The 25,696-nt window shown below is 44.8% G+C and overlaps 1 protein-coding gene across 2 annotated transcripts in view; it reads right to left on the bottom strand.

The window, feature by feature from the left end:
• Window positions 1-23,518, bottom strand: part of MRPL33 (mitochondrial ribosomal protein L33) — a 39,302-nt gene extending 15,784 nt beyond the window's left edge. The window contains exons 1-4 of one of the 2 annotated variants that reach the window (XM_085896530.1): window positions 22,200-23,518; window positions 10,568-10,732; window positions 2,625-2,643; window positions 1,360-1,466 (exon numbers count right to left, since the gene is read on the bottom strand). Coding sequence is in view for 1 of the 2 variants with exons in the window: in XM_085896531.1 (XP_085752657.1) it covers window positions 1,360-1,466; window positions 2,625-2,643; window positions 10,568-10,589 (148 nt within the window). In the remaining variant the exon portion in view is untranslated. Of the gene's footprint in view, window positions 1-1,359; window positions 1,467-2,624; window positions 2,644-10,567; window positions 10,733-11,154; window positions 11,300-22,199 lie in introns of those variants that run through there. The other variant, XM_085896531.1, reaches the window with a different exon arrangement.
• Window positions 23,519-25,696: the final 2,178 nt, after the last annotated feature.

The following is a 25,696-nucleotide window of genomic DNA, read 5'->3' as shown; positions in this document are numbered from 1 at the left end:
CAATGGATGGGGCTCTCAATGTCAGACATGAGATCAGGGCAGTCTCTCTGGACATATCTTGAGCTTTTGATACAGTCTGACATCCTGCCTTGCTCTCTGAACTGTCTGCCTATGGAATCCAAAGAGAACTCCACTCTTGGATTGCTGACTTCCTCCACTCTCAGAGACATGTGGCTCTCAACGGAGCCCTTTCATCTCCTCTCCCTGTCAAGGTTGGAGTACCCCATGGGAGTGTTCTCAGCACCATATTATTCCTCATCTTAATCAATGATCTCATCATCTGGAAAATCCTCTTTATCTCTTTGCTGATGACTACTCTCTACTGCGACATCTCTCATCCTTCTGACAGACAGGCAGCAGCCTTTTCCCTCTCCTCAGACCTTGACGAACATCACAAACTGGTCAAACACAAATTTGCTAATGTATCTATATTGTCCACCCTTTACATTCTCTCTTGCCCCTCATCATTGCCTGCATCCCTTGTTTGTACATCTGCATCTACTTTCTTCCTCTGCCCTGCAGTTGGTTTTTCCACTTTCTCCTGCTGTTCCCTAACAGCTCGACTGAGTCCATGGTGGAGGTGGAACTGAGTCCATGGTACAGCCGGCTCCCATTCTGGGGCTTTGCTGCAGATCTACGAGCTTTTCACAGCTTCCCCTTGGGCTGGACTCTGCGTGAAGCAGGTGCTCATTCTCGTTTTGCTGACTTGCGATGCTGCAGTTGCCGTTGTGTGCATTTTTGAAGCCTTCTTGTGACCACTGTTGTGGGTGGCTTTGTGCGGCATTTTCTTGCACTCCTTTGGGTGTGCCCTTGTCGTGCTGGTGCACACCTAGATCTCGGGCATGCAGGCGTCAGGCGCGCTACCGGTCCCTGCGGCTGTGGACCTGCCCTTCACTTGCCTCAACCTCGATATGGAGCGCTCTGGCTCTTATGGTGGTTGAGTGGGGATGGGCATGCAGTTGCTGTTTTCGGTGCTCTGTGGGCTGCCTGTCATCTATACTTGTGATCCCGCTCATTCCTCTACTGGTGTGGAACACCGTGTGCAATTGCCTTGAGGTGGTGGTATTGTTGTGGCAATCACGGACACAGCTCATATTGTTGTGGCAATCAACAAATAGGAAAGGAGGCGGGGAGGAAACAGTAACTTGCAAGTAAGAGGTTTGGGTTGAGTAGGGTGAATCAGGGTAGATAAGAACATGAGTAGCCGACTGAGTAATGAGGTACATGCTGGTGAGGTGAGAAGAAAATTGTGCTGTGGAAGTGTAAAGAGTGCAAAGAATCAGCTGCTGTGGAAGCAAGAGGATTTGGGCAGTTGGGAAGGCAGGGGCAAGGGGGAAGGATTGAGAGAAAGGATCTCACCAAAGGGATCATGTTTACGCATCACCAACTTGTCACGTAAGCGGGGGCGTCTCACATTGAAGGAGTAACCAGTTCCTGCCCCACTTACCATCTGCACCAAAATTGCCCTGAGGAAAATCGATAGCATTACAAACAAAAGGGTGCCTGCTGTACTTGGCAGGAGACATTTCTAATACAGTCCATAAACTTCTAATAGAAGGGAAATAAAGATTTTTTAAAAGCCTTATCCCATCTTGCCTTGAGAGAAACATACTCTGGCATTGAAAATAAAACACAAGATTTGATGGAATAGTTTTGAGAATGAAATACATCAAAGTCTGAACCTTTGGAACTTGGAATATCTTTGGATCTAAAATCCTTAACAGATCCACTTTTAGTAAAAGGCCTCATGAGATCGCACCAGTAATACAGCTGCAAACGAGCAACATGACAAATATGTACTCTAAATCTAATCTAAAGGCTGAAAAATACTGGATGCGATCCAGGGGTGTGACGGGGGGGGGGGAAGGAGGAGAGAGGGGGAGTGGGGTTGGCTCCCACATCACACATCAAGCAGAAGAAAGCATGACATTAAAAGGGGTATGGGGAAAAAGGTTTATGTGCAGACATATAGTGAATCTGTGTTGTAGTGAGGGAGGTTAGCCTGGGCCGAGGCCCCTGGCCACCCCTCCGACCTCCTCCCCCTTCATCTCTCCATCAGTGAGATCTAAACAATGAGTTATTTATCTTCCCTTCGGGTGCCTGGCCTGAAGCTGTGCTTGATTTTTATACCGGACAATCTCCTGAACCCGGACAGTTTAAAAAATATATATATTATATACAGGGGGCTGCAAAAGTAGGTATACAGTAAGGATTATACCAGTATTACCAGTATTATAACTAGTCGAGTGTGTGAATGCCAGGGGCAAACAGTTTGAACATTTGAGGAATTAATATGTTTATTCTTGGTATGTTATTAATGATTTGCTTGTATAATCAATAAAATAAGTTTTGTGCGCACGTTTTGTTTTTCTTTATTGTATACCTACTTTGGCAGCCCCCTGTATATAAATAAAATTCTCCTTGACGATATTTTATGACCTAGGTTGCAATGTTCGAAGTTGCAACAAGCAATGACCATCAAGTATAGCAACTTTGTTGAACCTTATCAAAGCATGGTGAAGGGAGTGGTTGCACGCTGAGTAGGCCGATTCCTTCCCAAGTTACAATCGCAGCACTTAAAAGATGTCAAACAGATAAATAAATATAAATAAAATCATACTTACTTGGATTTACTCTTTGCCACTGGAAAAAGAAAGAGAGAATGACATTTTAGAACACAAACAGAGCTGTCAAAACCTAAAGCACACATGGTGACATAGAAGACAATTCTCACAAATGCAAAGTCACATGTCAACGTCGAGATCATATCGTGCGTTGGATTGAAAACCCGACTTGTAAGATCATTTCCAACGTTTGTAAACTGGTTAATATCTGTGGGTGTGATGAAGCAATTGATGCAATCGGACACCGCCTCCCCTTTCAGGGCTTTGGAAATAATTTTCATTGAAAAAATAGGACCACTGGACCTGTAGCTTATCTGGGCCCTGACCTAATGCTGTAACCCAAATTTAGTAGAATTTTGACAGGTGGGTCTCGAGAAGAAGAATTTGGAAGGAATTTGCGGGACCGCCATTTTGACACACTTCAGGTCATGTGATCGGCATGGCCTCCGCAAATTAACATCTCTTCCCTGGCCTAATGTTGTAACCCAAACTTGGTAGCATTCTCACTGGTGGGTCTGGAGAAGATTTTTGAAGAAATTTACTAAGCCAGTTATTTTGACATACTTAAAGTCATGTGACCGGAACGAACTTTGCAATTCCTGTTAGCAGTCAGGAGAGGAACGTTGCTGCAAATTTTCAGCCAGATCGGCCCAGCGGTTTGGCCGGAGAAGTCGAAGAAGGAGATGGCCGGACTGACGGTGCTCGATGACGGTACCTTATCTGGAATGTAAGTTCCATAAAAGGTGAAAAAAAAAACTACACAATTGATGATTATGGGGTAATAAAACTACTACTACTTCTTCTTCTTTTTTCATGTGCAGAACAAGGCTGCGGGGCAGCATCATTGGTTGAGGACTTGGCTGTGCCACAAATGCAGTGCCCCCTGGAGGTTAATAAAGGAATTCGAAATTTGTTTAGTGCCGGTGATAGCTCACCGACTCTTTGCAAAGGACACCGTGGGATCTGTAACATCCACCAACTCAGCCGGTAGACGGGACACCTGTTTAACGTCCATACGAGGGACGGCATACACATTGATGAATCGCCCTGCCTGTGAAACACCAGGACGACAGTTTATAGCCGAGTCAGGATTTGAACCCAGGCTAGACAGCTTTGAGGTGATTTTGCATAACTCAAGGCCATGCTGCCAGTTCTATAATAAAACTAACATTAGACGTTTAAAAATAGCATATACCAGAAGCACCTTCATCAATTAATCACAAAGGGTGATGTACCAGCCGTATGAGCCCCTTAGCAAACAATGACCAAACAAAAAAACTGTTACCATGAAACAATCAAAAGACACCCAATTATTTTTGCTTTTTTAAATACAGTAATTAAATTGCACTCTTTTTCAGAACCAATTAGCACGTTCTCAGTAATATGCCCACAACAACCTTTTATTTTGTATACAAAGTCAACGCTCATCAAAGAGCTAGAACACCGAATGAATAAGGATGCAACAGAACAAAAGGAACAGTAATGAGGGGGGAGGAGATGAAACACCAACAGCAGGGTTGAAGGACAAAATATAGGGAGACGAGGAGTGGGGAGGAACGAGGGGTGTGGGGAGGAACGAGGGGTGTGGGGAGGAACGAGGGGTGTGGGGAGGAACGAGGGGTGTGGGGAGGAACGAGGGGTGTGGGGAGGCTCTCCTTCACCAGACCCGGCTCTCTCTTGTCACCAACAGTCAATCGTCCAGGTTGACATTCCTGCAGTTGTCCTCAAACGCTGCACTCCCAAACTTTCTCGCACTATTTGAGCTTTTCAACTTCTCCTACTGTACTGGTATTTATCCAATCTCTTGGAAGCATGCCTATGTCTGCCATGCCGAAGAAGGGCAACATCCAATTACCGTCCAATTGCCTTGTCCTCCAACATCTCCAAAGTCATGGAGTCTCTCATCAATAAATAACTTTTATCCCACCTCAAATCCTGCTCTTTCCTCAATGAAAACTAATATGGCTTCCACAAAGCCAGGTCCACTGGTGACATCCTGGTCTACGTTGCCAACAAATTTTCTTTAGCTTTCATGCACTTCAGAGAAAATAGAGCTGTTGCGCTGGACATGAGAAAAACCGTTGATAGAGTATGGCATGAGGGCTCCAAGTTAAGCCCCAACATATGATATTCAGCCTCTGCTCATCTTCTGATTTCCCAGCTTCCTCGATGGGAGATCTATATCTACCTGTATTGATGCGACCATCTCTGACCCCACCACATTCATTCTGGTGTCCCTCAAGGTGCTGTCACCTCACCTTCCCTCTTTCTTCTTTTCATCAATAATCTAACAGCAAGTAACAACACTGCCCATCCCTTTGCTGAAGACTCCACCTTCCACCAATTATAAATCCCAGTACACCTCCTCCAGTCCCTTGAAGTCAATCACCTCTCAACTGTTGCCTCCATCAACCGTGAGCTCAATGTCATCTTCCAATGGGGCTCGGGCAACCTGGTCTTCAAACCCTCCTTATATCCCTCAAGGTCAATACAACTACCCTTCCTCTCTCCTACTTTTCCGATGTCCAGCTCTCAACTTCAGCAGTCCTGCTTCATAAATATGCTTGGCGTCACCATCTTCAGAAATCTTTCTCCTGGCAACCTCACATCCTCAATACAGGTGAGCCTTGTATAAATAACATTGGGGATGCATTCCCGTGAAATGCTGTTATCGGGGCAATATTTAACATGTAAAAATAGGTGTTATGTTCCAAATTGGGAAGATTTCAACCTTTTATGTTGAAGACCTACATAAAAACTTCAAAAAAAAGCAAACAATGCATAAATAAAACATATAACAAATAAAAACATTAAAATGCATTACTTTTTCATAAGTGTTGACATGATTGGGGTTGGATACAGTACATATTGCTTGCGGCAGGATTATTCAGGTGTGGCAAGCTTATTCAGGTATGGCAGGCTGTCCAGTTGATGTGGAAGGCTCAGAAGATGAAATGGAGGCTGATTCGCTTGGGATTTTTTTGAAGAACTTCATAATGGAGACACAAGTGGCTGTCTTCATTTCCTGTTTGTAGACCTTGTAACATTTCAGGACATTCTCAATCTCCCTCGGCACCTTGGAACTTCTCTTAGAAATTCTAAGGTGCAGAGGGAGATGCAGTCGGGTTTATTGGAACTTCTCATGCAGTCGGGATCGTGTTCATCAAGGACGGCCATGGCTTCATCGACAAATTTGAAACCTTTAGCCATGACCTTTGTTGTGAGAATTTTAACAGGCACAACCTCCTCAGGACTTGATTCTGATTCCTCTCTGATGCGCTCCTCCTTCAGAGTCAGAAGATCTTCATTGCTCAGCTCCTCCCTATGCAAGAGAAGCAAATCCTCAACATAATCTTCGTCGACCTCCTCAAATCCCACTTACAGGGCCATGTCCACAATCTGTTGCCTTGCTTCGTTGACTTCAATCTCCGTAAAACATCTGAACTGAATCACTGCCTCAGTTAGAATTGATGGAGATGAAGATGATGGACATGAAAGTGCAGCTGGGCATGAGTTTCCAACAAAGTCCAGTTTCATTGAGGTTAAGCACCTGGCTTGGTGTGTAACCTCCATCCGCAATCACATATGAAGACAGCTGGAAACTGCTTGACAGCAGCATGATCTGCAGCAGCAGCTTCCCCAGTCAACTTGAGATTGTGCATGGCGTGTGCATGGCGACTCATGAAGAGCTCAAACCATCCATGACTAGCAGCAAAAGGCATTGGATGACTGGTATCTTTGGTTACATCGCCATACAAACTCCTCGCCTCCTCTTAAACGACCATTCCAGACAAGGGCATGTTCTGTTGGTTCTGATGCAATGTCCACGTAGTCAGCAACTTCTCCATTTTCTCAATCGCATTAGGCCGAGATCATGCAGTTGTGGTAACATGAAGATTCGTTGTCCGAGTGCTCTTACAAATTTTAGCATGATTGTCACGAATGGTTCTCACCATAGAATCAAGAAGTTCCTTCTCTTTGAATATCATTGCTGCGCCGAACGCTATCAAACTGATCAAAAGCTTATAACTTCACCTGCAATGAATGAGACTTTCTTGACTTATTCTTTACATGATCATTATCTGCAATGCCACATGTTGCACGCTTTTAAGCTATATAGTTTCAGACGCTGTGAGTGAACAACCCGGGACGACAGAGCGCGCATCGCTCGCCCGGGACGACGGGGCGCGAACCGCTCGCCCGGGACGGCGGGGCGCGAACCGCTCGCCCAGGACGACGGAGCACGAACGATGGAAGGAGGTTATGTTTTCACCCCTGTGTGTCTGTTTGGCTGTCTGTCTGTCTGTGTGCAGGATATCTCAAAAAGGGGTGGACGGATCCGGATGAAATTTTGTGGACTGGTTCGGTGTGTGACAATGACAAACCGATTCGATTTTGTTGAAGATACAGATCCGGATCCGGCTACGGGAATTTTAAAGTGATTCTTCACCATTGAGAGATAGGGCTACAACGATATATATAGCACGATATCTCAAAAAGTTATGGACGGATTCTGCAGAAACTTGATGGACAGGTTGGGTAAGTTACAAGGACTAAGTTATTCCGTTTTGGTGAAGATCCAAATCCACATCCAGATAACAGAATTTTTCAAGTTTTCAAAGTGATTCTTCACCATTGAGAGATGGGGCCAAAAACTAAATGTGTGTGTGTGTATATATATATATGGACAGTATGCTGTTGTTTTCATTTTCAAGGACTTTAAACTCTCCTCATTCAATTGGTTTCTCAATGTGCTTTTTATGAAATTCAGAGTTTAAAACACTTGCTCACAAAGGGAAGTCAATCCGAAGAGGGAGAGAATGCCAAATTCATATCTCTTCATGTTACTGTAGGTTTCCGGTAAAGAATTCCAAAGATCAAACACAATTTGGTCTTGTTTTTTTAAGATCATGCATTTCAGTCCATCTGTGTTGAAGTTCCAGGGTAGATCTGTGCCTTTCTAGATTTTCGAGTTTGGTCACCAAGCCTATGAATGTACAACTCCACATGTCCTTGTCCTGCAAATCGGCCAGTTCAAGTTCGAGTTCTGCTCGGTCTGCTCCTGTAAATGCTGAAAAGTTGAGGCAGAAGTGTCTGCTTCAAGGGGTTTCAACACAAATGATAAAGTTGCATTTTCCTTTCTGAATTCCTGAAATCGCCCTGTGAAGGCTTCTTGCATTGCCAGTATCACATTTTTTAGGTTCTCGGTGTCAAGTTCATAGTTTGTCTCCTGTTTGAATTGTTTCAGTGATGGGAAATGAGCCGGCAAACCTCTCTCCATGTCTCTCACAAACAATGCTAGTTTTCACTGAAATGATAGCACCTCTTCTAAAAGCAAGCGAGCTGTGTTTCCTCTCCTTGCAGCTTTCTGTTAAGGCCATTTAAAAGTGAGGTGATGTCCACCATGAAGTGAAATCTCTGTGTGTGTACACACACACACACACACACACACACACACACACACACACACACACACACACACACACACACACACACACACACACACACACACACACACACACCGTTTCTTGGACATGACAATCTCATTCCGAACCCCTCTTGAACATCCCTCATAACTCGCAAGTCAAGCCTCCAAGTTAAAATCAAAATAATGAGCAAAAATTTAGCATTTTAACTCCTGTTTTAACAAATGTAAATACAATGATGCAGTGCATGTGTCGTTATGTTTTGTTTGTTGGTACTCTAAGATGGCGGACAGCAAACGTGGTGACGTCAGATGCAGGTGCACCCTCTATTGAAGAGGGAGTTATCAAAACAACATCTCATTTGTTATCGACATACAAGTCGTTAATCACAGGATTTTCGTTTACCTGCTCAGTGAGGATCAGGGAGTCGCTAACTTTTCATAAGGGGGGTTCGAATGGTAAACTGAGGCTGTGAAATAGGTTAAAGCAATAATATTGCCGACAAGATGGCGAAAATAACCGCACAATGGAGAGCAGGCTGTGTGCGGAGCACAACGTGCAAGTCTTGCTCGCAGAATCCGCCGGTAATCGGATGTATTTTCCTGTTTATCACTGTCAACGTTCTCAAGTATTATTTTATACTTTCACGACACCCTGAAAACTTTCATGACACAAAGATTTTTCTGAAAATAAATTTATAATGAGAAAAAGAGGGATTTTGTCGATGGGGCTTCGGAGCCACACCCAAGTCCTTAAAGAGCCGCAGGTTGCTGACCCCTGGTCTAGGGCATCTTGAAGACAGTCTTGATATCAGCTCAGAAACTGAGGCCATGGTAGCACTAGTGTCTTTACTGCACTGTGGAAATAAAGTATCACTTGATTTAGTTCGGCACGAATTGTTTGTGAAAAAGTGCACAAAAAAAATGAGAAATTGACATCAAAACTGGTGCGGCTTGGCGACATCAAAACCGGTGTGGCTCGGTGACATCAAAACCGGCGCGGCTTGGCGACATCAAAACCGGCGTGGCTCGGCGACATCAAACCCGGCGTGGCTCAGCGACATCAAAATTGTTGTGGCTCGGCGACATCACACCTGGCGTGGCTCGGCGACATCAAAACCGGTGTGGCTCGGAGACATCAAAATTGGCGTGGCTCGGCGACATCAAACCAGGCGAGGCTCGGCGAGGCCCAGAGACATCAAAACCGGTGTGTCTCAGCGAGGCCCAGAGACATCAAAAACGGTGTGGCTCGGTGAGGCCCAGAGACATCAAAACCGGTGTGGCTCGGCGAGGCCCAGAGACATCAAAACTGGTGCGGCTCGGCGAGGCCCACAGACATCAAAACCGGTGCGGCTCGGCGAGGCCCACAGACATCAAAACCGGTGTGGCTCGGCGAGGCCCAGAGACATCAAAACCGGTGTGGCTCGGCGAGGCCCAGAGACATCAAAACTGGTGTGGCTCGGCGAGGCCCAGAGACATCAAAACCGGTGTGGCTCGGCGAGGCCCAGAGACATCAAAACTGGTGTGGCTCGGCGAGGCCCAGAGACATCAAAACTGGTGTGACTTGGCGAGGCCCAGAGACATCAAAATCGGCGCGGCTCGGCGACATCAAAATCGGCGAGGCTCGGCGACATCAAAATCGGCGAGGATCGGTAAGGCCCAGAGACATCAAAACTGGTGTGGCTTGGCGAGGCCCAGAGACATCAAAATCGGCGAGGCTCGGCGAGGCCCAGAGACATCAAAACTGGTGTGGCTTGGCGAGGCCCAGAGACATCAAAATCGGCGAGGCTCGGCGAGGCCCAGAGACATCAAAATCGGCGAGGCTCGGCGAGGCCCAGAGACATCAAAACTGGTGTGGCTTGGCGAGGCCCAGAGACATCAAAACCGGTGTGGCTTGGCGATGCCCAGAGACATCAAAACTGGTGCGGCTCGGCGACATCAAAATCGCTGTAAACATTACCATGAAAACGAAGGCTCAACAATATTTTCCAGACCCTACACCCCATATCACGTACATTTTTGATAATCTCGATATATTTACTCGTAAATGGAACGACAATGAGCTGCAAAGATGCACCAGAAATTGCACAGCAAATATATAAAATAAAAAAACAGAAAGATTATTTTTCCATGTTTGTGACGTCATTATATGCAAATTAGCTTCACAATCGTCATAACGACACAGTTGTGTGGAAGACGGCCAGACCTTTCATTCATCACCAGAATTGTGTTTTTAGCTTATACAATAGGAAAGTTATAAGAGTTAGAACGAATTTAGTAAATTTCAGTGGTTACCGTGGAAACGGTTCTGTAAAAAATAATTGCACCACTTTCAGACCCTCCATCCACCCTGGTGATGACCCCCATAGACTCCCCCTTCTGCCCCCCAAACAGCAGTTATTACCATTATCATTTGTCTCTCCCACCACTTGTGCTACAATTCCTACATCGGCCTTTTTTAACCGAGATTCGGTGTGTGGATTAAAGGTTCCGATAAGGAAAACAAAACTGGACTCACGATTGATTGCCGTGAGCAGCATGCTCCGCTGAGCGACGACTTCAACACAAAGAGATGGAAACAGCGAGTGCGGGTCACTTGGGAATCCGATATTCAAAGTAACCCTTCAGTCTCGGCCCAAACAACAGTAAATACAGTGTGTACTGTACAGTAAATGTACTCTCACTGTAAAGGCAAAACAACAAGCACCTTCCAGCATCAATTTAAATAAACCGTGTTTCTCGTCCCTCTCAAACAAATACATGGGCCAAGAGGTCTTTCGTGTGGAAATAAAAAAAATTTGTATTCGCCACAGATATAGTCAGAGCGGGACGAAATCACCATCCCAGCTGACATGGACATTTATATACACCGCCAACAACATCGCCGTTGCATTTCCCGCTTGAACATCCCCTGAACGGAATTTTTTTTCTTCTTCTCCCTGCTCACTCAATTATAGTGATGGCGGAATGATCATTAAATAGAAAAATCCACATGATCTTGCCTTTCCTATTTTTATGAGCTAAACCGCAAAACGATGAAGCTTTCAAATCTGTACCATGACGTGCACCTCATAGGTGAACGTGAAAGAAGGAAAACCATCTCACATGAACAAAAGGCTCTTTGTCAGGGTGAGGAGCACGTGACACGACGTCGGGAGCCGGATGGCAGCTTCGGTTGGAAAGCACGTGCACCGACAGCTGACGTCATCCGCTGTTTACGCACCGACAGATGACGTCATCCGCTGTTTGTGTCCCGAACATCGTTGGAGGTTCTTCACGTTCCCTTTTAAACTGTTCGAACAAACGTGTACCTACGGGTCGTGACAGGTGGTTTGCCATTGCCTTCCCAGTGGTAGTTAGAGTAGGACTTTGTCATTTGTTCAGAAGGCCGGCGATAGCTTGCCGACTCTTCGCAAAGAACACCGTGGGGTCTTTAAAGTCCACCAACTAATTCTTGCGGAGGCGACGGCAGTTTAACATCCATCAGAGAAACGGCACACATCGATGAATCACCCTGGCCGAGAAACACCGCGATGATCGGTGGATCGGGATTCGAACCCAGGCGAGACAGCCTCGCGGGGAGTGTGCATCGCTCGAGCCCATGCCACCAGAGCCATGTTAATATTGTCATCATTATTCCGTTATCATTGGACGGAATGAACTGATTAATTTGTGGTTGTGATAATTTTGATGAAAAAATCAAACGTGGGCATGACGTCGATGCTGGAGTCGGGACGTGGCACAAAGGTGCACCCCAGTTGTAAACAATGCAGAAGTGAGAGACAAAACCATGCAGCAGGCCCGATCCCAGAGGGAGTCTCCAGAAACTTTCAAGAATTGGCCTGATCCCATTTGTGAGATGGTAAATCAGAGTAGCACAGATTTCGAGGCTTACACAAATTAACTGACTCATTTGGACATCTTCTCTTTGTCTTCCAAGGACATTGGGCATACAGGCCTGGTGAAACATCACATTCATCCCAATGAGGCCCGACCTATTGGTCAACCCGACGGCTCCCCTGGAGCAAGATGGAGAAAGCTGATGTGCAGCTGGAAAAGATGCTTGAGGCAGGTGTCGTTCAGTCCTCAGGAAGTCCTTGGATGTCACTGATTGTGTTGGTTCAAAAAAAAAGGATGGGACCACGTGTTTGTGCGTGGCCTGTCACCAGCTGAACAACGCGACACTCAAAGACTTCTATCCCCTGCCCAGAATTTACGATACCCTCGATGCCATTCCAGGCTGAAATTGATTCTCAACTTTAGACCTCAAGAGTGGTTATTGGCAGGTGGAGATAGATAAGGCAGGGAAGGAGAAAACGGCATTTTCCACAGGTAAGGGACGACATCAGTTCACTGTGATGCCGTTTGGTTGGTGTAACATCCCACCACCTTGGAAAGATTGATGGAGTGTGTACAAGGCGGCAAGCCATGGCTGTCATGCCTGGTGTACCGGGATGACGTCCTGGTGCACGCAAAAACATTCGACCAAGCCACAACCAATTTGGACCAGGTGTTTGGATGCCTCAGACAAGCGGGTATGACAACTGTTTTCAGTTGCTATGACGATGACATTCCTCATTACTTTAGGGGGGGCAGGGACTTAATTTTATTCCTGGGCATATCTTTCTGGTTTATGCGTGATTCTATCCGATCTGGTGGACACACTATGTTGCTCGGGCTCCACATTGTTCTGAGTTTGCACGAGTCTGTCACGAGCTGCGTATTGGTCACAGTCGCGAATTTTACATTTTTGAGACAATTTCGACTTTCTCTTTCGTGTGGTCTGGTCATCGCCTCCTGAAGTTGATTTATTGGCAAATCGAACGAGCTTCAGGGGATCTTTGGATTGGATATATCGAGGCTTGCAGTGCCAGCCTGTGTATCAGGCACAGTGTGCACGCCACTCTGGCCAGAAATTTCACACAAGTCTGAACTCTTGTGCCGTAGTGTGGTCCCGTGAAGTGTCAGGACTTCATACGACCTTGCTTCTTATCGTACCTTGTTGACTTAACCTGGAAATCAGGTTTTATTCGAGTGATCAAAAATTCTGACTTTCTTTTCAGCATATGAAGGTGGAAGATTTGGAGCAGCATGTTCATCAAGGGCATGCTTCATGTTGTCTCCCCTTTACTGCAGTCATCTGAAAGTATCTGCAGGTCTCTTCTGTGTGTCTATGAGTTGTTCCTGGGGAGGGTGGTGTGGACTGGTCCAGCAATCGTAATTTAGTTTGGTGCAGGTAGGTTTATGCCGATGGGTGTAGTTTATAAATTCAGCATTACTCTGTTGATATTTTGAACTGACTGGCAGCATTTCTTCAACCACGACTTGACCGTCTGGGCTGCTTGTTTCTCTAATCCATTGGAGTAAAGAATATCTGAGTGACAAATATATCAAGAATCCCTACTCACCTTCACTCTTTCATTCTTCTTTTTTTCCCACCTCTGGAAAACTCCCACACTTCAATCCCACTCCTCCCTCCAGGTCTTCAAAACAGCTGTCCACCACCATCTCCTATCTTCCACCATCAAAAATCTTGATCTTTACTACCCCGTTAATCCACCCCAAACCCACCTCCTTCAAATTCCGTTTTCCTTCCTGAAAGTCCCTGTCGTACGACCTCGTTTACCCCGTGTACCCCGCCCCATCCATCTCCCTTCCACACATCTCTTTGTCTCCGTTCCCCACTATTTTGTGCTTCCCTGTGCTGCTCCTCTTATCTCCTGCCTCAGCCTGGTGTTGGCTTAGTGGTGAGGGTGGCTGACTTGGGATCCTAGGGTCCTGAGTTTGAGCCCCGTTGGCCGCTGAATCAATACCAGGTGGGGTTGACTTAGCCTGTCATCCTTCCAAGGTCGACAAAATGAGTACCAGTGTACTGGTAGTCGGGACACTGCATCAGTGGGACAGCTGCGTCCCGAACCAATGATGCACCCAGCAGCCATAAGGCTGCACTTCAAAGGAAGAAACATCTCCTGCTTCGTTATATTTCTTTTTTCGTTCTTAAACGAGCCTTGACATTGTATATATATATATTAATATTTCGGCACACCCCTTTCTTTGTTCCACCATCAGATTTTTGTTACTGCATGAAATGAAACAATATTTAGCACATATACTAATGATATTATTGTCTTCCCTAAGAGGCCCCTCAAAATTCGTTTTGATGCATTTTCACAAACTCCAACGGATTCCATTCAAATCCGGTACGATTATGGCTTTTGGTCCAACTTAGGTCATTGGCTATAAATTTTTTCCATAACACTTCCGATATTCGAAAAAATCGATAAATCGATATCCCTTATGGGATTTTCCATTCAAATCCACTCAAGTTTAAGGCCTACGGGGGACGCAAATTTTCACTTTGCCCCGGGCGCTGTTTACCTCCGCTACGCCAAGTTGTTAGGGTTAGGGTTAGGGTTTGGGTTAGTGTTAGGGTTACGGTTAGGGTTAGCTACCCTAACACTAACCCTAACCCTAACCCTAACAGCTAACCCTAACCACTAACCCTAACCGCTAACAGCTATTCAGGAAATTTGCAAGAAAGCCCGAGCAACGCCAGGCTTTATTGTTAGCCCGAGCAACGCCGGGCATTACTACTAGTATATATATATATATATATATATATTTCGAATACGAGATTTATTTAATTTATAAAGTGATTTTTCATCATTGGGAGTTTGGACCAAAAACGATCGAGCGCATGATATTTCCATGTATAATGTATAACATGATATTTACATGTATAACATGGTATTCCATGCATAATGTATAACATGATACTTACATGTATAATGTATAACATGATATTTACACGTATAATGTATAACATGATATTTACATGTACAACATATTTACATGTATAACATGATATTTACATGTATAACATGATATTTCCATGTATAATGTATAACATGATATTTACATGTATAATGTATAACATGATATTTACATGAATAATGTATAATGTGATATTTACATGTATAATGTGCTATTTACATGTATAATGTATAACGTGATATTTACATGTATAATGTATAACATGATATTTACATGTGTAATGTATAATATGATATTTACATGTATAATGTATAACATGATATTTACATGTATAATGTATAACATGATATTTACATGTATAATGTATAACATGATATTTACATGTATAATGTATAACGTGATATTTACATGTATAACGTGATATTTACATGTATAATGTATAACGTGATATTTACATGTATAACATGATATTTCAAACATGGACGGGGCGTGATATGTTCTCATGTATCAGGGAATACGTGGCTGTGGGATGCGCTTCACTGAGTGCCCTTCTAGTTTTAAGTTGAGTTATTAAGATGGTGAAACTTACTTTTAATCTTCTGTCTATAATTCCAGCAATCTGTGTGTGTGTGTGTGTCTGTCTGTGTGTCTGTGACCGCTGTTTCTCGACAACCACTGGTCCGATCTAATTGAAAATTGCCAGGTATATTGCTGGGGTCCTGAGTATGTGCCTTTTCAAGGTTTGATATTAATCGGACAAGTGGTTCCCAAGTTATGGCCATTTATTTACCAAACCAATGACAGGACACGTTCATAGGGTGCTATGACGTCAATCGTGACGTCACAATTCTACTTCTTTTTTTTCTTTTTTGCACCTACGGGCACGCACGTACGGGCACGCGAGAGCGAAAGAACGGCCTGTGTGGTTGTTGTTTCTGACACGCGGTTTGAAATGTTTTTTTATCTTGCCAAAACGAAGTTTTGCAAGATATGTTAGTCAGCTTGTATGTTTTTGTTTTGTTTTTTTTTGTTTGTAATCACGTATAAAAAATTCTGCAGAGCACAGTTATCATTGGAAATTTTTGTAACTTCGCATATCAGAGGCCTATAGAGGTCCCTTTCAGCGCACAAAATTTTGAAGGTCAAAGGTCAAGGTCACTTTGTCGCAAATCAGGGGAGTCGACGAAACCCTTATTTTTTGAGTAATTTTGATCAGATCGTCTTCAAACTTCATGGGAATATAGTTCATGGTCTGGCGCTCAGCTGATTAATTTTTGGTGGCGATTGGCCTTGACCTTCATGGTTCGCGCCGAAGGTCAAACATATTTGACCCCAGGGTCAAATTTTCAAGTTTTAGGAACCATATCGTGTAGTACCTCAAATTGAACACCTCGATGAGTGCTTTCTAGATATGTCAAGCTTGAGACATTATGACGTCATTTGGTGACGTTATGAGGCAAACGCATATTTTTCATGGTTACTCTGTAGAACGATTCTCATCGGAGTCTCTCGTAGGCAGATATTCCTCAAGGAGTCACTCCTGGTGGATAGCAGCTCTGTACACCTCAGTGTGACCTTAAAGAAGTCACACGTGGTCACCTTTTGGCAAGATACGGGTTTATTTTTTTTTTGCACGTACGGCCACGCACGTACGGGCACGCATGTATGGGCCTGCACTAGTAATAATGATGATGATAATAATAAACTTGATCGATAAAATAATGGGACAGTGATTTTGTGTTGGTGACGATGAGGATGATGACAATAATGGAGCATTTAAGAGACTTGTAACAGGTTGCAATAAAAAAAAACAAAAAAAACTTTCAAACCGCGTGCCAGAAACAACCACACAGGCTGTTCCTTCGCTCTCACGTGCCCGTACGTGCAAAAATAATAATAAACTTTCAAACAACCACACAGGCCATTCCTTCGCTCTCGTAAACGACGACTGGATTGGGGCATTGTGTTTATCTATAAATGCGCATAAGAAATCGAGAAATTATTAGAAGACAGTGTCATCACTTTCCAGAAGTCCGTACGTTGTAACTCGTAATGGGGAATACTTCACAGTGTTGACACCAACTTCAGCACGGCAGTTGCTATGTGGATAAACTACTGAGGAGAGTCGATGATGTACACCCCAGTCCTTGAGGAATTGATGTGTAGCGACGGTTGTGAATTCAGGACCACCATCGGAAGCTAATTCATCAGGAATACCAAATGTGACAAAGGTACGTCTTAGGCAAGCGATGAGTCCACCTGCACCATGTGAGGCTCTCTCAACTATCGGCCAGTTAGAATACCGGTTGACCACCACCAAGTAGTTGCATCCTTTGTAGTGGAAGTAGTTGGCACACATACATTGGATTGGATAATCTGGAGGTGTCGGGGGAGTGGGTGGCGCACTTGGATTGGAGGGTGCAATCCGATTACAACGGTAGCACCCAGCACGAAGGGCCGCAATGACAGGGGCGATGCCAGGCCAGAAGATGGAGGACTCTGCTCTCACAGTCATAGAGGTGACCCCTTGATGGGCAGTGTGCAGAGCGGCTAACATCTAGTCCCTGAGATACGGTGGTATAAGGACACGATCCTTGTAGAGTATGACACCGTCAACTGTATGTAGACTATATCGAAACTGGAAGTACTCGCGTGGGGATCCAGGGAGCTCATGACGGAATTCAGGGATACCTGACTCGATAAGGTCAACAAGGCTCTGCATGTTATTGTCACTGGCTGTTGCGGTTCGAACCCTGTCCCATGTTACAGATTTGAGGCGAGGGAGGACATAGCAGATGTGGGAACACACCTGTTGGGGGTTTCTGGTGCTGATCTACGTAAGTCACCCAGGAGGTTTTTGGAATGCGTCAGGATGATGGGCATGGAATCAATAGCTGCCATATCATCAGTGAGGGTCAGTTTCACAGGCTCTCCAGTACGTTGGCGTGAGATGCAGTCTGTGGCGCGATGTCTAATCCCCGGCACATGGACCATCCGAAACCTGTATCGCAGGGTCTTCTCCTTTAAGTTCCTAAGGCGAGCGTTCGAGATATCCTCTAGACTTTGATCATTAAAGATTTTGAGCAGAGGTTTGTGGTCGACAGCGATTATGAGGTCTTCACATCCCAGAACAAAGTATCTGGCCTTATCTAGGGCATCAGCAACTGCAAGGGCCTCACCCTCAACTGGTGCATAACATGATTCAGCAGGGTGGGTGAATCTGCAGCCCAGGAGCGTGATTTTCCATCCTGTGTGACAACAGAAGGGCTTTATGTTGGTGCAGGTACAGTGTTTCTGCAGTATCCAGAAGCCAATGCCAACGGTGTACTGGGTTTAAGTAGTTGCCGGAATGGCAACATCTTCTCAGCCATACTGAAAGCGTATGACACTTGATTGACAAGTCCAAACCAAGAGCGTACATCTGTGATGTCCTTGGGTGTTGGGAAATCGAGGATTGCGCGGAGGTATTTCCTGCAAGGACGGACACTATTGGGAGTTATTTCGAACCCAGCAAATTCCACTATATCTTCACCAAACACAAACTTGTCAGGGTTCAGGGTGATTCCATTCTGTCCACAGGTGTCAAGCCACTGAACAGCCTGGAAGAAACTGCCATCGAGTCAGACCATAGCAAGATGTCATCAACGCATTTAGTTTTATTGGGGATGTCAGACACGATCTCGTCATAACACCTTGTATATCCATCGCCAGATGCAATATACCCTTGAGGGGCTATTTTGTAGCGGTATCTACCCCAGGGTGTGATGAAGGCGGTCAGGTGTTGGTCTTTTCTGCAGATGGACATGCTATGGTATCAATTCCATGCATCAAAAACCGTCTTCTTCTTACCGTTCGGAACCGATCTAGCCTGATGAAAGGGTGATGGCGTGTGATGTGTTTCCCGTGTAGCATGGGCGTTGAGGGCCTGGAAATCAACAGTGCGGCGTGGCTGGCCATTCTTCTTTGGACAGACCATTCTATGGCACCAGGTGACGGGTTCACCAATGGGGACTGGCTCAAGTACACCCAACTGTACATCGTGGTCAAGCCCAGCTTTGACCGCATCCCGCCAGTGTAGTGGGACTGGTACTGGTGTGTGGTGTGCCACTGGTTCAGCATTAGGATCCACCATCAGTTTCATGGGCGGGCCATCCATTAGAGGCAATGTTTGATGCTCACAGGTGTTAAATGTGCTTGACTTGTAGTATTCAAGGAGATACTGTTGTAGATGCAGGTGATTAGCATCAGTTGCGGGGAACGGCAGCTTTGTCGGGGGTGGTGGGGGACGACGACGCTGAGGGCAATGGCACGCTATGGTGGGGTCTTCCTGTAAGACTGCTGTTGCGTCTGACTGCTGTACTGTCGGGTCTATACCAATCTTGGGGAAGCTATCCAGGATGATGTCATGGGCGGCACAGGCTTCTCTGCTGAGGAAGAGCTTGTCAGAGCTATCTGTGACATCGGTCAAATAAGACTGTCGTTCTCTTTGTTAATCCAGTTGGCGATTTATTGCAACATCAACAATGAACACTGTTTGAAAGACGTAAGAATGAACATGATCATTAATAATGACTAAGAATCCTCTACCATCTCCTCCTATTATTCTATGCAGAATCATTTTGATGAAACAGTATGAAACATAATTAACGCTCTACCGCACGTCTGCCTTCCCTTCTTCTCACCTCATCCTGTCTTCTCTTCCCCCAACCCTCCTTGCCCCCCTACCCCTCTCACCCGCTTTCTCCTCCACCCCCCCCCCTTTAGTATTCCGTTTGCGAAGTGACAGGTGGTATTTGCCAGTGAAGAACATAAATAGTTCTTTTAAGACTCTTTTACTCTTTTTGGTTTTTTTACTCTACAACAGTGTTTCTCAACCTATTACAGTATACGGACCACCTTGGTGTCTATTTTTCTGACAAACAACTTACCCCCATTTTTCGCAATAACATTTAAAAATCAGAAAATAATAAAATTACCCCCGTGTGGGGGTGACGGTCATCTCTATAATACCACAAGTTCTCATTGTTCAGTTATGACCGAAGATTACTGCGCAGCTCGGTTAAAGATGACTCGGCATTTTGGCGTGTGCGCACGAAATTATATTTTGAAATTAAATGCCGACGTTTACATTTCGGGTTTTGAAACTTTCGCACCTTCGGCGGAAAATGTATAAATACAAAAGGCTAAAAATGTGTTTCATATTGTTGCGGCTGTGGAAATTCGCAAAACACCATGAAGGGCCCGTAGGTGAGATAACTCTAAGTACATGTGTAGTTAGCCCCAAACCCGTTGTTTAGAGGGAATTTATGTGATTCATTCGGGCTGCGACGCTTTGAGATAGCCGTTTTTCTGTTCTATCTTTATTTTGAACCAACCACGTCTCAACCGCCATAACCATCAAACCACCACCGATAAACCCTCCACCACCCTCACCTCTCTCCTTCTTCGGCCATTCCCGCACCACCTGTGAACACTGAGCGTCGGGCTGTCTTGGGCTCGTTCAAGATACGCACCGAGCCGCGAGTGCAAATAGCGGCCTTTCCGAGGGAGAATTCGGATCAAGAATGCTTACACGCCCACTTCTGATCCGTCCAATTAGCAAGCGCGGAGCGGCTTGGTCCCGCCTCCAGGCGCGTCCGTGTGAAATCGAAATATGCAAATTCTAGGATCAGGGGAGGTACACGCCCACTTTTCCTCCGTCCAATTGGCAAGCGTGGCTCCGCCCCCGAGGTCGTCCTGATCCGGAAATTTGCATATTGTTTTCTCCTGCCGGCCGATACAATGGCGAGCGCAAGGCGAATCGTGGAAGAGTCCGTTTTTGGGGGGAGGGCAGAGTGTGGCAGCAGCAGAGTGTGGCGGAGAGTGGAGTTGGGTGGCGAAGGCATCGAGTTGGGTTCTGCAGTCGGCTGAGGAGAGTTGTGGGAAGAGGCCAGGGAGCTCGGGTCCGAGGCGAGAAGGACGGCGGTCGGCGATGAGGTCGCGGTGGGAGATCGCTCGTCGCGGGACCTAAGCCAGCCAGCCATTCTCCCTCCCCCAGGGCATCAACAATTCCCCCTTTTCCCCCGTGCTGAGATAGTGCAACAAAGGGGGCCCGTTCCCACCCCACTCCAAACGTCGTGTCAACGAAACCCGCCAAGGAACGCGGAGTCGGGGCACAGCCACGCGACTACATCTGCGACTCGTCCGCCAACGCGTCACGAGGACGCGGGTAGGACCCACCCGGTCTCGCGGACCTGGCCGTTAATTCAGGTCACGCGCGCATATTGGCCTACAGTCCTGTCTGCCCCCTTGTCTATGAGGGTGGCTTCTGTCTATGAGGTCGACCATCCGTGCAGGGACTTAGGTAGATCGAATTTGGCGAGCAACCCTATCCTGCGCGAGTGGGCAATTGGCACGGTCGTGGTGGGGTTAAACCCCCACCCGTGACTAGCTCCTGGCGTTGTTCCGAGAGGGTCACGACAGAATTGTCCGTTCCGGTGGGCGAGGCGGCTGCCATTCGAGTCGAGCGGCCGATCGCACGCCGGCGGGTGCGAATTCGCAACAATATTTATATTTCATTTCTCCTTCCTTCCTTCTTTGCGAATCGCATCGGCGTTTTTGGCCATCTTCCAGATCACATGACGATCAAACGGGAAGGAAATTCAAAAATCTGTCAGGTTAGATACAAGATAATATTTTTTACTATTATATCATAATCAATAAACAGTTGCCGAATATCTTGTAGAATGGCAGACTAGATAGTTTTTGAAAATGGTGATTTTTATAACTTACGTGACCTCGTGACCTTGAACCCGGACAAAAGTTATATCGTTGTGCAACACTCATCGACCTCTACTCACATACTAAGTTTCATCAAGATCGGAAAGAAAAATTGTTGACGGACGGATGTACGGATGAACATTTGGTCCGGCTTTATTAGCGAGATGACCTAAAAGGTAAGTAAGCTAAACCAGCAACATCTGTGGATTCAGAGTTGAATGGCGAATCTCTTACCTTGAAGACGTTGAACATGTTGCTCTTCTATAATCGAGTGTCATGTCTTGAATGTGACGAGAAACTGTTTCATTTGAAATAATTGGAGTGGAGGAAAGCTGTTAGAGGCCTGTTCCTGTGGGTCCTAATAGAACTAATGCTATTGTTTTACTTTCTCTTCCTGGTGCATTCATAGCAAGCATGTGTTGTAGTGACCTGTGATGCCTCATGTACAATATAGGATGATTAACCATCGTCTTTTATTGCTGTGAAGCCTTTATGTTTATTCATATCATCAACACATTCTTCCAAAGGCGACATTAGAGGTGAGCCTTTTGCATAGCATTTATCGATTCGAGTTATCTGTTTCGAGCAGTACTTGCGAGAAGCCTTAACATTCTTACAATGCTCAAGATGGGCCCCATCCAACAGAGGCAAGCTCGATGTAAGTTGGATGCGAGATAGCTGGTGGCAGAAGCGTACAAGTCCCTGGAAGTGAGGCGTTCCGGTCTCTCCTTGTTCCTTTTGAAAGACATATTCGGTTAATGGCGGAAATGCTTCTAATTGGGCCTTAAGTTCTGCTTCGCTGAAGGAGGGATTGTTACCTGTAAACACCCACGCCTTGTAAGGGGAGTGGTTGTTAGGCCCAGAGGCGGAGACGACTGGCGTCATGTTAGATCAGGAAGATTATTTGGGGGTCCAAGTGGCCTAAAGTCTATAGTACTAAGGCTCCACCTTGTGCTGGCGCAATAGACTTTGGTTGTTATCTCACCTATGGGATCGCTCTCGACCAATTGACAAGATCAAGTGTACTGTATCTGTTCTGTGATGGTGCTGCGCAAGCGTTTTGGATGGAGGTAAAGAACTGTTGCTATCCCATAACCCTAACCACTATTCTAGGGGTTTAGATTTGATCGATGTACCAGTCGATGTACCAGTTTTTTTTTAAATTTTTTTTATTGCTTTGGAGCCAAATAAACATTTACACATCCGTCACACAGGGCATCACAACTTCTTCCCCAACTGTGTGGGGTTTTTTTGACTTTGCAATCCTCAGTGAAATCAGGAAAGATGCTTTCACACCACAATAAGTCAAATTGTCATTCTCCACATTGAAAACTCCTGATGGCAAAGTTCCCGTTTCTTTTGTTGAAAAAAATCTCAACGTGGCTTCTTTTCACAATCAGGATGCTTTGCAGATAAATGGCGGTGAAATTCCACGGGTTTAAGCGCTTCGTTTGACAATACCTCCTCACAAATAACACACTCACTTTGATTCATCCTTTGATTCAGTAAATGTAAATCCGAATGCTAAATATTCTGGATGACATTTCTGACAGGGAGACTTTCTTTTCTTTGAAGGTGGCTGAGATTCCTCTTCCAGTCATAGGCCCAGGCTGGTACCCACTACCACTCGCTCGTATAAGAAATCTCTCCATTTTGCAATGCACTGTGTGTTCACTGATCACCGAGTCGAACCAGTCGTGATATTTTTTTTTTAAGTACACTCCAGAAATACGAAGACGAGTTAGGTGGGATGCAATACAAAAGTAGAAAATGATTGTACAGTGTTCAGCATGTGACAACACTGTGGGGGCTGCGATGTACATCGTTGTTGAACATGAACGGAAAGTTCATATTTGTATCTATTTTTGTTAAAATGGCTGCTTTGAATGGTTTGGCTTAGAATTGCATCAAAAGCCAACAAAATGCAGAAGAGTATTGTATAAAGACCACGATGTGTATATATATATATATATATATATATATATATATATATATATATATATATATATATATATATATATATATATATATATAATGAAAGTCAAGGAGAAAACTTGAACGACCTGCTGTTATTAAGTAAACATGTACAACCTGAAAGAATCTTTTTTTCTTGGAGTAAGTCATGAACTACAAGTGGTCTGCAGACTATAAGTTGGGAACCAATGCTCTACAATAATGGAAATGATAATGGTTGGCAGAGGAGATAACAGGAAATTATGGATTGCTGTGAACTCAGTTTTTAAAATCAGGATCATGAATGAGATAACTCCTCCAGTCTCACTTTGCAGATGTTTGCAGCAGATGGATTCTCATTAATATATAAGCCCAACGTAAAATGCTTTTTTGCTTCTTCAACATCATTTTGCGACTGAAGGAACAATCCAAACTGAGAATGCAAAATCTGAACATTTTCCAAACTCTTCGTACATTCTTGGTCAGTGAAAAGATCATTGTAGAGATGACGTGCCTGATCTATCATTCCAATGTCAGCATAAATTTTTGCAACATTGCACATTGGCATGACAAATTTCTTTTCAGACACAGCAAATGATTTCTGGCAAAAGTAAATGGATTTGCCCAAGAAACATTTAATTTGATCTTGTTTAGTCTTTGATGCCATTCTCTCGTTTTTCAAAAGTCTGGCTTTCTTGTAGTAAACTTTCCCCAAAGTGTACAAAATTGTTGGGTTATTGGAGCTGATATTCAAACCATGTTGAAGGATTCTGATTGCTTCATCCAAGCCTTCTGAAGAGCCTTCACGTTCTAAAAATAGGCCACAGTACTTCTGAATGGTAGGATGGTTTGAGGCCTTGTGCAAGGCTTTCTCCAAGTGCAAATATGCCTCTTCATGTTGCCGTTTCATTTGGCAACGCAAAGCCAGATGTACAGAAGCCATACTGTTTTCTGGGTCAAGTTCAAGGGTACGTCTGAGAAGTTTCTCTCCTTCCAAAATATATATTCTGAAGCAATCCTTTCGATTGTATTTCCACTCCAAACGACACAATGCAATGGCACATGCTAAAGTCCACTGAACATGATCCGGTTGACTTTTCAATGCTTCTTTGAAACATGTTACAGCATTGTTGTAATGATCAAACCCACAGTGAAACAAGGTCCAGCCTTTCTCAGCCAGCACTTGTGGATTCTCCTGTGAGGTACAATCTCTGCCCTTGGTTTCACAGCTTATCTTCTGTACTTTGTTGAGATAAGAATTGGCTTCCTGCTGGTTGTTCATTTTGTAATAGACCCAGGCATAATTGCTGTACAAGACCAGATTGTGTTCACTCATTTCCTGATGGGATGTCTTGTGAAAAGCTTCTTCAGCTGCAGCGAGGTGCTGCAGAGCACAAGACCAACTATTCTTCATTGCAGCAATGAAAGCAAGGAAGTTGTGTGCTGCAGGTTTCCAAACTTCAGAGTTGTATTTCATCTGAAATTCAATTCCTTCTTCAAGCCATGAGATTCCTCGAACAGATGCTTCCAGGTTCCAGGTGAAGTGGCATTCCAGTTGTTTCAGCTCTGCTTCTAAACCTTGATCGACCATATCAGTTTCTGAAAAACATTGAGAACGAAAAAGAGCAACCAGATTACAGACCCTCGCTAAGAGTTGTTTTGTGTGGAAAATAAATGGAAGGATGCGTTAACTAAATTAAAGGTAAAAACGAGTTGATAGTCCGGTGGTTGGGCCAGGGAACCTTGCAATGTTTGGTAACATTCATGTTTTCAATTTTTTTGATCGATCTTAGGGTCGAGATGAAATTTTGGCTGAGTGGCCACTTGTCACTGTCTTGGCTTTTTCAGAATCTAAGATGGCCACCATATACAATCAAACTATAACTTCGGCTGCAACTCCTGTTGTAAGTACAGTAACATGATGAAATTGGTGTCTAACTATATGTTTTAGTTACCAAGGAAGTGGATTATGATGTTATTGGATAATTTGGTAGCCATCTTGATGGCATAAATCCAATATGGCCACCAAAATTACCTGTAAAAATGCCAAAATCACACTAAATCTAATGTAATCGGTTGTAAATGCAGTTGAGTTAAGTTTCTGTACATACGTGTGCTTTGTGAAGCATAGACATGTATATTATGATTCTGAAGTCATTCG

The sequence above is a fragment of the Eptatretus burgeri genome, chromosome 9, assembly GCF_056783735.1.
Source record: "Eptatretus burgeri isolate ZD-2024b chromosome 9, Ebu_testis_v1, whole genome shotgun sequence".
Classification (NCBI taxonomy): Eukaryota; Metazoa; Chordata; class Myxini; order Myxiniformes; family Myxinidae; genus Eptatretus; species Eptatretus burgeri.
The sequence above is the reverse complement of the archived record's forward strand: the minus strand, read 5'-3'. Positions and strand labels throughout refer to the sequence as shown.